The sequence below is a fragment of the Struthio camelus genome, chromosome 21 (assembly GCF_040807025.1).
Source record: "Struthio camelus isolate bStrCam1 chromosome 21, bStrCam1.hap1, whole genome shotgun sequence".
NCBI classification, from domain to species: Eukaryota; Metazoa; Chordata; class Aves; order Struthioniformes; family Struthionidae; genus Struthio; species Struthio camelus.
In genome coordinates, this window is record NC_090962.1 from 11,752,473 (window position 1) to 11,766,662 (window position 14,190).

General features: G+C 43.1%; 1 protein-coding gene across 1 annotated transcript; it reads left to right on the top strand.

Annotated features, from left to right (window-relative positions):
* Positions 1–2,340: 2,340 nt before the first annotated feature.
* LOC104153649 (guanylin) lies at positions 2,341–7,312 on the top strand. Its single transcript, XM_009689613.2, has 3 exons — positions 2,341–2,566; positions 5,277–5,457; positions 6,329–7,312. The coding sequence occupies exons 1-3, from the start codon at positions 2,492–2,494 to the stop codon at positions 6,394–6,396; spliced, it is 324 nt and encodes a 107-aa protein (XP_009687908.1). The 5' UTR covers positions 2,341–2,491; the 3' UTR covers positions 6,397–7,312.
* Positions 7,313–14,190: the final 6,878 nt, after the last annotated feature.

Here is a 14,190-nt window from a genome sequence, read left to right on the forward strand (position 1 = left end):
CTCGCCTCCTGCACTCAGAGCCAGCAAGGGCAGCTTGGCCACACAGGAGTTTCTCAGGCCACTAGGGAGCAGCTTACTACTTTGAGAAAGGTCCCAGATGTCTGTCTACAGAAAGCCATGAGAAGCATGCATTTTTACAGAAATATCTATTGATCCTAGCCACTACAGGGGCTGATTACAGTGGGACACCCCTTCCTCACAATAGTGAGGAGCAGAGATCCAAGCAAGGGAAATGCATGATCTGAGTTTTGGCAGGGAGTCTTTTTTCCTAGGTACTTGGCAGTTTGGGGTTTCAAAACTTATAAGTAGACAGGATGAATTCAAACAATAAAGTGTAATAGTGCCACTCAAAGATTTATTAACATAACAGGCATTATCTTAATGTTACCCAAGCAAAGAGAAGAATGAGGAATGTGATATAATGGACCAAAACTGGCCTATCAGAACTTGATATAACTATTAGATAAAGTGGAAAGCAAAGGTGTAAGCCAGCCACCATTCTCTCTGAAGGTGTTTAAAAGATTAGCTCAGCAAGAGTTTCTACCTCTCTCCTGTCAGAAGAAAACTGAATGAAGAACAAGGAGATTTTCCATCATGGCATGCCATCAGGATGTCTCGGTTCAAGCATGACGCTGATGAAATGTCATAATCCATCCTCTGACAGGCATCTTGCCCCTGTGGTGTTGGGAACCAGGTGTGTCATGGGACGTGGGGTTTTGATTGCCTCTTTCATGTTCCTCAGTATGCCCTTTTTATTCCCTATATTTAGTTCCTTTCTTACCTTTGACTTCCTCTAGATAGATTTCAGGCACGCCAGTCTCCTCTGACACTTCTGCAAAGCTTCCAGAGCTTCTAGTAAGAGGCCGTTGAGTGCTTTGCTGCTATAACCTTGATCAGCGTTGGAGTAACTAGGCCCACAGGCTTGAGTCGTGAAAAACAGCATAAAAACAGAGCCTAAATTTTCTAGCTTTTCTGTCCATTTCTGTTCTCTCTCATGTGTGCTTGTCTCATTTCATGTTCAAAGGATTAGGATCACTGTTTTACAATGGCGTAACTGCCCATCTTATCTGGACTTTTCCCTTTTGCAGTGAAGACGTCTGCTACCGTCTTTAGCATCACTTAAATGAATGTTAGACAAGAGGAATTCCATTATAAAGTCCTCCTGTAGCTAAAGGGAAAGAGAATTAAAAACGTTATCAAAATGAATGATGTGCTTAATAATTCAATCTCAAGCATGCTAGTTGCCTTCCTTCTTTTTTCCTGTACCTGTAGTGGAAAGTTTGAACTATTTAAAAAAAAAAATTGTCATGAGCCAAAGTTAGTGGTCTTTTCCAACTGTCCAGTATTACACAGAGCAAGGTCACGTTAACATCCTTAGCTCTTTATTTGTTCCTTAGACTTCACTGCAATCCTAGCAACGTATTGGGATATGGTGAGAACTCATTATTATCCTTTGCCAGCACAAAACATTGCTGAGATTTGAGAAGGCTCAATCATTTTGTTCCTGGCTCCTGCCCTCTATTCTGCTGGGGGCTGATGGCAGGAAAAGCGTTCCATGTGACAGCTGCTGTTCCTCGAAAGCCATAACGTGCCAGAAATCATTTATGGATTGAAGGGGTTCAGAGGACCTGAGCTTGATGAGCAGAACTGAACTGAGCTGAGTCAAGCATGTCAATGCTTCTCCATCATTGTGACATTATGACGTTTCAAGATATAACTGAAAGTGACAAGAGAAATAGATTTGATTCCTAGCGGCCTTTATTTATAATGGTAATCCCTGTATATTTAAATATATGCTTTTTAATAAGGTGCTGCAAAGTGCAGCAGCAAGAGGACACTGTAGATCTGCTCCTATGCAGGCACACACTATGTCCAGCTGCACCTGGCCCATTGCTGCTGCGCTGGTATTTGGAGTTCCCAGAAGAGGGAAATGCCTGGCCAGGGTACAATGCAAGTGATCAAATATTTGCTATCTCCTTCCAAATCTCTTTCGTTCTCACAGCTTTGCAGGAAGTGGCCAGCAACCGGAGGGCATTCCCTGTATAGTTTCAGGCTTTGTGCTAGAGCTAAGCCCATCTTCTACCATTTATCACAGGCGATGCTAATGTTTTGTAATTGTAATGTCACTGGTAATGTTTTGCTTGTCTGAGTTATAGCCACTTTCTCAAACTAGGAGAGACTCATAAACACCAGGATCTGCCTGGGTGTAACTGTCCTCTTCTGCCAATGAGTAGATAACTGGAACGCCACTCAGGGGTTATTGTATGTCAATAAAGAGTTTAGATTAATGAATTACCAAGCAAATGCTGTGTGAAGGCTTTATAAAGCTTCTCTTTGCACTGGGAAGACAGAGCTCTGATTGCTAGAAGTGCCGAGCGCTCAGAAGAAGAGGGAGAAGGAGTCCAATAGACACAAAAAAAGGGCACTTAAGGTCAAATCAGAAGAAAAGTAAAGATATTCAGATTAGGAGAGGCTACACTTTGCAGCTGATATGAACGGCTTGCTTTCCTTTACAATCCTTGTGCTCCTCTCACTGGTGCACAGCTCCCAGACAGTCTATGTTCAGGTGAGTTTTCTGCTCTTTATTTTATTAGTATTACAAGTTCAGCAAAATACTGAGCTTATATGAGGAGGTGTGACTGAAACAGAAATCTTAAACTGAACTGGTAGAGCTAAATTTTGCCTTGCTCCGGCTTGATATGTGACGTCCTCTTCCGGTGTTTCGATTTCTCTCTCTGTAAAATAGGTCATATATTTCTAACAGACCGCTGCCGCTTGGTGTCACTTCATTAGCCACATCACTGCTCTGAAATCCCCTACTGAGTGAGGCACCATTTTTTCCAGAGTTTTCTTGTGCAAGTAACCCCATGTGTTGTGAAGCTGCATTACTTAGGGACATCTCTAACTTTACAGGAGGGTGTAAACAAGCTGAGACCAAAGAGAGTATGTCTTGTCTCATCTGCTTGTGGGTGGGAAGTTCGTTCTGAAAATGATCTGCAGGCTTATGTGACAGAGTCTACACGTATCACACATAAAAAAGAGAAAGGAGTGATTAGATAGACACAAAGGAATATTAATGGGCAGATAAGCTATAGGAGAAGGAGAAAAAAGTTAATATCAAGTTTTACAAGTTACATAGCATCCATGATTGAGGTTACATGCAATGAGGAATAAGTTGGGTAGATCATTCAGCACTCCAGTCTGTACCTGGCAGTGTTAGATCTGTTTGTACTCGCTCCTTAGAAATGATTTGGGAGACCTTAGTTTTATTGCAGTGTAAATAACTTCCTTGGAGTACCAAGGCAGCTAATATTTCTTAAACAAGTTGATTCTTTCTATGCATGTACAGGAGGTTTCCAGGGAGTGATAAGGTACCAGGCTTGTGCTTTGAAATAACCTCTTTTTCTCCTTTGGGTGTCAGAGGCTGCAGGTTTCAGCTACTCCTTTCTTTCAAACCTTTCATTAGCACTGAGAGTCTCTGGTGCTATCTAGCTTTCTGTTAAATGAAAAAATCTCTATTTTCCCCTTAGAGCTGTAAAAAATAACTAAATGAGAATACCTGTTTCTAGGAGGGACGAAGGTGTAGAAAGTTCAGCTCTGAAGCTTTAGCTCCTGGACACTTTCTGGCACAAATCTTGAGTGAATGCAATGGAAGTCTGTGGAAGATGCTTTGCTAATTGTGCTAATTATTACAAGCAGAGAAATTACAGAGAGGGATTATTCTGCCTTGCAATATTTCTGTAATAAGATCTGGTGGTTTAGCAGCACAATATGCATTTTCAACTTGGAGGGAAGTTGCTGGTCAGTTTGAGTGCTCTCTTGAAAACATCATTCTTACTTCAGATGACAGGGCTTTTTTGTTACCAGGATGTACACATGTCTTAGGGCTTATTCCTGCTAGGTAGTGATATTAGGTAGGGGAAATCCCAAGAATGAATGAAGAAATAAAGTTCATTTCATCCCTTTTTGGTTTCTGTGGAGCTGTATTTGTGGAAATCCTTCCCTTTTTTGTTCTATCTTATGCGTCTATAGTCTGTGACCAATAACTGAATCTGGAATTGCATTTCTACAGGAACGATTAATTTTTCATAGACAACCATGACTGATAAGTTAATCTGAGAAAAATCATAAACTGATTGGAAGTAGAAGAGGGTTTGACTCTTGATAAGTAAATGCATGCCCACAGTTTGGGGTTTATTTGGATACTATAACCGGAGAATAAGTGTCTCATGCAATTCCACATCAGGCTAATGAGACTATGAAGCAGTGTTTCGTGCCCTAAGGAGTCTCACTTCAATTTATTTCTTTGAATGAGTAGGTGAATGTGATTATACTGTTGACTATCTATTCGTCACTGAACCACGTAAAACAAATACTAAAAGTCAGTTGGAAAATGCCTATTCCTGTTCTAGACCAAACTCTGATTCTGTGCAGATGTGTACAAATCCTATGCACCTAACATAACAATTGCAACGTCTGCAATTTAAGTTTATGAACCTATTAGTGTGATTCACTCAAAACCATGCGGGAATAACCATTAACAGATGCACATGAAAAATCTAGAACAAGGAGTAATACTTCCCAGAATACTCTCCAGCCTCCAGAAGTTTTTGTCAGGACCTTTGAGTTGGAAACGTCCTGTTTAGTAGCTCTCAATAAACTTGTCTTCATTAAATGCATGGACACGTCTTAAACTCGTGGAAACTAGCCACAATATCTTGGGGAGAAGGCTTTCAGCTCTTAACAACATTGTGTGTGAAGGAATAGCTCCTTAAGTTTGTTTTGAGCCTGCCATGTGACAGCAACACTTGAAGGTCTCTACTGGTGTGCTGGAAGAAAGAGTGAACAAAATAAATCCCCACTCACTTCCATTCAACTTGTGATTTTGTAGATCTGTACCATATGCTGCCCAGTTATCTCCTTTCTAGGCTGAGGACTGACAGCCCATATCTTTCTAGCCCAGATGACATGGGTCTCTCTCAAGGGGGTGAGAAGTGCCCTAGTTCTGCTGTTGCCTCAGTCCAGTGTGCTGCACAGCAAAAGCCCTGACAAGCCAGCCTCGTATCACAGATGGTCTGAAAGGTGTCTGAATTGAAGAGCTGATCATTTTGCCTTCAGTGAGCGCTGGTTTTCTCTTGGCTTTGTCTCATCAACAGCCTCTTTTTCCCATAGTGTAGTTCTTTGGAGAGCTCACAATTGAACAGACTTCAGTTGGAAGGAATGCATTTGGCTAAGGACTGACTTCCTGGTGCCTTTTTTCTATTCTGTCTACATAGGATGGAGACTTGAAATTCTCTCTTGAGTCCGTGAAGAAGCTAAAGGAGCTCATGGACAAAGACACAGACATTAACCCTCGCATGAAGGTTATCTGGTCTCCATGTAAAGAAAAAGATCTCCCTGAAGAGTTCCAGTCTGTGTGTGAAAGAAAAGATGCACCCGTGATTTTTGAAAGGCTGAGTATGTAGTTTGCATTGCCAAGTCCTCAGTTTTTATTGTGCTTTTCAACCTTAAATGTTCAAATAGGAGCAAAGAAAAGTACTTTTCTATCCCTTCTAAAGCAGCTGAGAGAGTTCATGCTACCTTTACCCTCCCCACCACAAGGGTTGAACTGCAGTAGCTATGAGCCTCCACAACAAGACCTGCACTGTACTGAGCTCAGCTGCAGCATGGGGTGGGATTTCTGCAGTGGAACGTACTCCTGCATATCCTCCCTCTACATATCAGGCTACTGCAGCTGTGAAAAAGCTTCCTCCAAGCAGATAACAACAACTGATGCAATTTAAAGTGGGAGGGCCCATGACTGAGTCTGATGTGCAGAAAAGGAAGGATTATATCACTCTAGCTAGCTACAAGATGGGAGCAGGTTTAAACTTTTCTCTACTCAGTGCAAGGGGAAGTGCATTTCCAGGTAGCCTAAAATAGGTATGAGATGTAGATGCAGTGAATCAATCTTTGACACTGTCCATGTCCAAGGCATGCACAGCTGTTCTCAAACTGGCTGCTACAATGTCTGCTCTTTTTATTTTACTATCTTGTGTTCATTTACTCTCCAATACTATGGATACTTTAGGAAGAAATGCCACTGATATAACTAAGGCTGTGGTTCTGCAAGCCACTTCAGAGGGTTTAAGGCCACGTTCCTCCCAGCTCTCCCAGCAGAAGTCCTTTTTTTCTCTTGCCTCTACATGTTCCCATTGATAACTTAAATGAACATCAGATGTCATAAAGCACTAGTGGGAAGGGGCCTCCAAATCACTTGATGTGTGGCTCTGCTCTCCGAGAAGTTCCCTTGCAAGCTCACTGAAACTCTCTCTTTTATCCCTAACAGACATGGCTGTCACAGAGATCGATCTGTGTGAAATCTGTGTCAATGCAGCCTGTGCAGGCTGCTTTTGAAGAAGGATGAAACAACGTAAAAAAGATACATCGAGCCAGGAACCTCGTGCTTTTGTCTTGCAACATCACGTATGATCACAAATCTATATTTAGGCTCCATCTCCACTTCAGTCAAAGGGAAACTGCTAGCTCATGTAGACATACCAGAGGTAACCTTGAAACAGCTGGATCCGGTACCACCAGCAGTGCAGTTGTGGCAACAAGACCGTAAACCTCGTCCGAGAGGCTGGGGACTGGTCCTGCATGTTGTCCCGCCGTGACTCGGCCTGAGCTGTGCATCTGTCTACATGAGCTGCAGGACACTTGACTGGAGTGAAGATACTCTAGGCTCAGTGTTTCACTTTCCACGATTTTACCTGGATTGGAAGATGGAACAGAGTAGTCTCCTGTAGCCTTTCTAGTATCTAAATCTGCCTGTGATTGGGCCTCCCCCGCACATGTACACCTAGCGGCATAGGGTTACCATCTTTTCCAGCTCGCGCTTTCCAAGCACAGTGGGTAAATGTCGCTGTACATGTAGTTCTGCATGTGGCATGCATGTGTTTGCAACACAGCCACAGCATTTAACCCGGGAACAAGTTACAAGTGTCTAGCAACACTTTCATTGAGCCAGAAATTTGTCAATCTGTTACTCATACTCATAGTTTGTTTGCCAATGTACTGAATGGATGCAGAGGAACACAGGCGCTAGGATCCCTTTCCACATGGCTGTAGGGAAGTTCACTTCTGTTGATAGATATTCATGTTCAGGAAGTTCTGCTTAGGAGGAAGGAGGACTATGCTGCCGTATTGGCATCACTCTGAAATGAAAACATCGTCAATTGTTTTTATTTATTGGTGGCAAGGATGTGAAGGAAGAGTCTGCCCATGTTTATATGCTACTAGACATGAAATAAAAGCTATCAATTAAAATTTTTGTGAAACTCTGCCTACTCCCTTTTCTCCTATACAAGGTCTTTCATGTTTGGGTCTTCCCTAGAGAAAATGTTATCTTGTTAATGTAGGCCTGAAGTCAAAACAATTTGCTTTTCCATTTGTGGTCCCTGTATGGGTCATAAAGATATAAGACTACTTCAAAGCCTATAAATTATTCCCTCTCACTATTAATCTCTTCAGTTATTCTCTCCATTTCATATATGGGGCCCTCAACTCAGCAGCCAGATTTACAGAGGAATGTTAATGCTATAAAGCTAAGCGCTTGTCTACAGAACTAGGTTATCCCCAAAGTCACACTAGATGTGTAAATTCTGGATTCGTATGAGAGAAAAGCTAGGTGGGTGCAGAAAGGGCTTGCCCATATCCAGTATGATGACTGCTGCCATTCCAAAGGCATCCAACAGCAAATGCAAAAGAGAGGTCCCACACCAACGCACCTTGAAACAGTCACCTCAGGGAAACTGGATTTCCTCTCTCAAAAATCCTATGATGTGGGCTTATTTTGACACCAGGGTTGTTTCTACGCATATAGAAAGTGACTTCTTTTCTCTTAAACCACATTTGACAAATCACTAACCCTTAGCACAATAGCCTTGTGTGGCTTGCCCAGAGGGCACAGCTTATGCCTTTTGCAATGAAGAATTACTGGCGGCAAGACCTATAAGCAGGCTCTCACTACTGATATGCTGCAGAGGTCCACACTGGGCTACTAGGCGGGACCGGGCACCCTCTCACATGTTCTCCTGCTGCCTCACAAACCTTGTGCTCTTCCACTGACAGCACCCTGCCTTTGCCAGCTGTATCGTGGCCTGGTACTGGCCTGGCTCACAACATGCCACACAGAGCACTGCCTTAGCGTACAGAAGAAGGGGGCGAGAGAAGGGAAGCAAACCTGTTTTGCACTTCCTCGGTGAGATTCCTAAGAGCTGGGGGATTATACAAGAAGACGGTTTCATCCCTGAGGGACAGCTGATAAAAGAAACAATTGAACAAGTCAAGAAAAAAAGAGGCAGAAGTGCCCGCAATTCCCAGTTTTGTAGAAGGCTGTAGAAATTCCCCTGGAGACACTGCTTTTTGAGCATTGCATTTCCCAACAACCTCAGGGCCATGGGGACCGGTCAGTGTGGTCAGAGCAGAGCAGGGGGTCTCATCAGCCTGAGTTATCATCCCAGCCACCGACCCACTGCCTGCCTGCATGCGATCTACAAGAAACAGATACCCTGCAGGTGTCACACTCTTGCAGAAACCCCAAGCTGACATGCTAAACTGCCAATGTTGAGTTACTAGGCATAACGACCATCACAGGCATGCGTGTGTTAACTAGTAAGGTGTTATTACTTTAGTGTAGAAGCTTCACTTGCTTTAAGAAGAAACCCCTTTGGCAAATGCTAAAAGTTTGCCACAGTAAAGCCGTTCTCTCCATCCCTGAGCCTGGACTCATCAGCATTACCTTCAAGGCCTATGTAGTAAACTCACACAAAGAAAGGGAGAAGGAAGGAAAACCAAGATACATTTCAGACAAATATCCTCTAGTTTTAATTACCTGTATTGACAAAGATCAATTCAGCTAATTCAGCTATTCAGCTAACCCCTACCCTTTTGCTCAGGGGCAGTAAGCTGCCTGCTCATTATCTCAGCTTAATGCACTTTAGCAGGGAGAGCAGAAAACCCTCCTAAACTGTAACGCTAGCCAATATGCTCAGGCAAGTGTCACAGCCCTTGAGATTAGCAACATACTTCTGGTCTGTTTTCTCTCCCACAACCTGATCTCAAAGTGTGCTCAAAGTCAAGCAGACTTTGCCTATTGGCTGGTGTATACGTGTTCAAAGCCCTGCCAATGCCCAGAGAGCAGCATCTGCACAGACGTCTTGCTTCTGACAGCACAGGCCGAAGCAACATTCATGTACGAACAACATTTGCCACATCAGACTCGAGAACTACCTCGTATCCCTGCTTAAATGAAAGCATAGACATGGCCCAGAAAGCTGTCTGGGACCTTTGTAGCTTGGCATAAAAAAATCCCAAATTTTAGCACAATTGGTTGTATTTGAGTCTGGGAAAAGAAAAGGTGTTAAGAAAACTTCCTATAACCTCTTTCTAATCCGATGGTCTGCATGAAGAAATTCTAATCCGGCGATTACTCTATACTGAAAAAGCACATTTCAAGGTAAGGATGGAGCACAATTGCCTGGAAAAAACCACACTGACCTCACTTCAGAAAAAAAAGATAATTGCACTCTATATGCCTCTGTTCTTATCCATTTTGACTTACAAGTATCCACGGCCAGAAATGCAAGTTAAAGAACACGAGTTTTTGAGGACATTTGTGATGCAGGATCTTAGCCTAACACAAAATGAGATCTTACGTAGAGTAAAGTTCCATTGTGTTTATATCAGAAATCAGTGTAACCAAACTGTATGAAGACTGGTGCTCTAAACTGATTCCAGTAGCCCTGATCATGCTAAGAAATAAATGAACTTGTAGCCAACGCCCCCTCTCTCTCCCAAGACTCTTTTCAGGACTATTGCCATAACTTTAAACCTGTGTAAAATGTAGTATGAGCCTTAAATAGAACCAAGAAATAGGAACTAAAAATATTCAGGTGCTAAGTAAGGCGATCTGCCTCTGAATGAGCAGTGTCAGATGGATTCAAGAATGAAGAGCTGGAACTTATTTCTGGCTTTTCTTCCTTCCATGACTAAGTTGAAGGGAGCCTGTTCAGAGCACGTATGCTACACAAATTTAGTCTTGAGTTTTATTATTTCTTCTCCCTAACTGAATAACTTTTGACTTTAGGAAAACATTGCAGAGGGCAATTTTATGTGAATGTCCCGAAGAGATATACTAAAAGCCAATCAGTAAGCCCAGTAGCAGGACTAGACCTGCTGCCTTTGGAAATTTCTGTTTGTAGCAACTCATAATTGCTTCTTCAGTCCCAGGCATCCACTTTGACTTATTCATGAAGGACATGTAGAAAGTTTGACTCAGGGAACTGGCATTTTGGAGGAAAGAGAAGTCTACTATTCTCATAGCATGTATATACTGACCTTCCACAGGGCACTGTGGGCACCAGTACAGTGAACTTTATTAGAACTACATAATGTCTCATTCCTGATTTATGTATCTTACTGCAAATTGGAAATGTCACTTTTGCTCTGCTCTCTGATGGTGATGCTGAAGGACAAGCTATTGAAACAGCAAATGGGAACTCATTATTGAAAGCTGTATTAATCTCACGAATTTCCTGGTATAAGCTCTTCTAACTATGTTTCTAGTACTTTTATTTCCTGTCTGCATCGTTTGAGAACAAATTTTACTATGCTATTTAATTTTGATCATAAGAGGTGACTTTTAATTTTGGCTTAACACTGGATTTTAAAAACTTATGAGAAAACACCCAAGAAATATTCATTTTGATGCTAGGCTATGAAAATGAAAGAATATTCATTTTCATATATGGCAGGAGCTGCCTGCTGTACACCACAAATATGTGCAGAGAGCAGAGCCTCTGCTCCAAGGCCTCCAAGAAAGAAAACATGGAGAAATGGTCCCCTGTCCTGCAGCCACAGGAGTCATACTACCACCTCCAGGCTTACCCTGTTCACCTCAGGTGGGCGCTGTGGGCAGAGCCCGGGTTGCTGAGGCCCCTGCCCACCTGACTGTGTTTTTGTGCTCGTTCCCAGGGTCCCCATCCCCCAGGAAGCAGCCAGACCTTGCCCCCCTCTAGCAATGGGCAACAATGTGTGAGGGTGAACCACAATCCTCAGGCAAGTTCACTGTGATGAGATAGGTCTGAGGTCAAGCTGGAAAGTCAGCCCATGGCTTAGGCTCAGGTCTGGTGATGACAATCAGGGTAAGACACAGTCCAGTAATCACCAGGCAGGTCCATAGTGATGGGACAGGTCCGAGGTTAAGCTGGGAAGTCAATCCAAGGTGTTTGGGTCCAGATCTGCAGGGTCCATGGCTGGGCATAGGCATGGCTGTGGCTGTGGCTGTGGCTGTGCTGGAGATCAGACTCCTATGGCGTAGCTTGGGCAGGGATGGAGGACCCAGGGCTGAACTGAAATGGGTCTCCTGGGCCCATGAGCACTGGGTGCATGTGGAGGCCCCAGGTGAGGCTGATTAGGGTGATTTCAGCCTATTTAGTGCCCTCAGGGCTCTGATGCTATCTATATCCATAAGGCCTTTCAACTTTTTCACAGATTCCAGCAACTGAGAGCTCTCCCATTTGCAAGGGAGAAATGGGTATTAAACCTCACATCTCTTAATACTCTACAATAGTTTGGGCATCCCCATGTTTTGTGTATGAACAAGGCTAGGCATAGAGAAACCGGTTCAGCAGCTCAGTTCCTAGCCAAGGGCCCCATGCAGCCATTTCTCATCATATTAAACAGTACTTTAATTCACAGTGATTCCTCTTTTTTTTTTCAGTAATAGCACTTAGCATATGTGACACCCCAGAGTTAAAGTGGAGGGACAGACCTCATCCCTTAGACACAGGCTTATCTTACACAGGTGAGGGTCTCAAGAAAATTTCGCAGTTGCTGTCAGCCATTGACCTTTGCTCCTCAAACTACTGAAACGTCTTCATGGTCAAGGGCACACAGAAAACTATGATCCAAGTGGAGAGCTAGAGCTGGTCACCAATTTAACATTTCTCAGATGGCTCACACAGATTCACAGCAATCCTTTGCTTTGGCCAGCTCCCATGTATGCGATGTCCACCATGTTACGTGCATACATACCATTTCCTGCTCAGAAGGTAGTCTGTGCTCTTTGTTCAGTTATTTGCTTCAGTTATGTTAAGAGTCCACAAGAGTCGCATGACAGGCCCTGTCTGCTGTAATTAACCAGAAACTTCTCTGTAAGTACCTCTCCTCTTCTTTTTTTCTGATGAATAGCCATTATTTTCCAAAGAGGCAAGATACAATGAGCTTTAAAATGGGTTGTGCTCTTAGGAGAAGCCAGGACTGCCACCTGCTATCATTTATTGGCTGCGTATTTCTTTCATTTCCTGACTCCTATTTACAATGTAATAAAAGTTATTGAGTTATGATACAAATTATCATCATTTCTGATTGCTTGAGTTTATTATGAATGAAGAACAAATAAGGGTTCTTTTTCTGAAGATAAAAATGATGATTACATTGTCATGACACACAATACCTTTCCTTTCAGATAATGTCTTTCATTCGTCTGAGAGAAGCTGCGATGAGTATTCCTGTCTCCAGTCAGCACTTCTCAAACTGAGCCTCAGAAGCTGAGATGAGTTGACTGTATCCTTTCTGTACTATTTTAAGTACCTACTGTCTTTATGCTAATATCAAGCAAACATTCAAAGCTGGATTCGGGATTATGGAACCATGCTCAATGCTAAAAGGGAACGCAGTCCAAATATATCTAGGAAATATGGCTGAAAATGGTGAACCGCTGAATCAGGAAGAAGAATATCACAGAGATCATCTTCTGTAAGCTATTTGTCTTTGCTCTGCATACATATAGGCATATGCATATATGGCAGACATTCCACACTGTCTGTGGTGCAGAAGAAAGGCAGATAGCAGCATGTCTTTGAGTGACTGTAAGGCTTAATACCTCAAGCTACACGTGGATTCAGGGAAATGACCTTCATTGTGCTCAGTTAGGAAACAGTCAGACCTTATAAGCTCTGAGCATTCAGATCTGTGCCTCTGAGCAGGGGGTTAGCAAAATCAGCACCATGAGCAAAATCCTACAAAAAAAATTAAATTTGTTTCACAAGTGTGGCAGGTCTTCTGTACAGAGACTGATTTCCAACCGCATACAGTATTCCCATTAAGTACCATGCAGATGGAAAGGGAAGGAAAAAGGATAAGGGGAGAAAGGATCCTTCTCTAGCAGAATGGTGGGATCAGCCCTGCAAGTTGATGAGGTCATGTAAGATGTGTTAGTGCACTGTTTCTTGAAGGTCTGGACAGCTTAATGGGTTCGTTACACTGATACAGTTTAATGGCTACATTCAAGACATCTATGTGAAAATTGCCCCGTACGTTTAACAATAAGAACAAGAACAGTAAAGTTGTCTGTGGGGATTTCATACTCTGCAAGTTTGGGAGGGAAAGGCATGAGAAATGATCACTTTTGCTTTCTAATAGAGATTGTTAACTTGTAAATGCTCAGACGGGCTCTTGGTCATGGAAACAAAGTCAGACACCGCAGGCTGAGCAGTGCTATCTCCCTGCTGTAACCCTGGTCCTTGGAGCCCAGTGCCATAACAGGGGCCATATGACTATATTTTGTCTGGAACTGCAGGCCTTAAGCCAAACTTGCCTCTGCTGGCTGCTGGAAGGTGGTGGAGCCTTAGGGTAGAGCAGACACTAGCATTTTCCATGCTGCAAATGCTTCCCCAGGAGGGCGCAGGGGACTCTTCCTATAGAGAAAAGACTGAGTAGCTCTTCACGTACCTCCTTCCACCACAGGATATGCAAAGGAGCCTCTTCCTGAGGTGGTGATTTTCTGCATCTGAGTCAGATTTAATTAGTGTGAGATGTCTGCTCTCTGTATGATCAAGTTTCACATTCATTCACCTATCTGTTGGTGGACATCTCCCATAGGTGATGTCTACACTATCACGTTGCACAAGCTGAACTGCTCTTTACTTGCCTTACAGCCATTGGCCAGCAGAGGAAATGGGTTCATGGGCAACACAAACGTCATTTCCAATTGCTTTAGTGCCCAAAATAAGTAGGAGGAGACAAAGAGGATAGGGAGGTGTAGGATAAGAGCTAAACAATAAGGTCCTGTAGAAATCCAACGCAAAGCCTTTTTTTACAACATACTCAGTGGATTACAAGGATACATAGTCCAAATAACACTGA

What these genes read in the sequence shown, in the direction of transcription:
- LOC104153649 (XM_009689613.2), top strand. Translation starts at nt 2,492, where the DNA reads ATGAACGGCTTGCTTTCCTTTACAATCCTTGTGCTCCTCTCACTGGTG. An exon ending in CCCAGACAGTCTATGTTCAG is followed by an intron (nt 2,567 to 5,276) that starts GTGAGTTTTCTG and finishes CTGTCTACATAG; the next exon opens with GATGGAGACTTGAAATTCTC. An exon ending in CGTGATTTTTGAAAGGCTGA is followed by an intron (nt 5,458 to 6,328) that starts GTATGTAGTTTG and finishes TATCCCTAACAG; the next exon opens with ACATGGCTGTCACAGAGATC.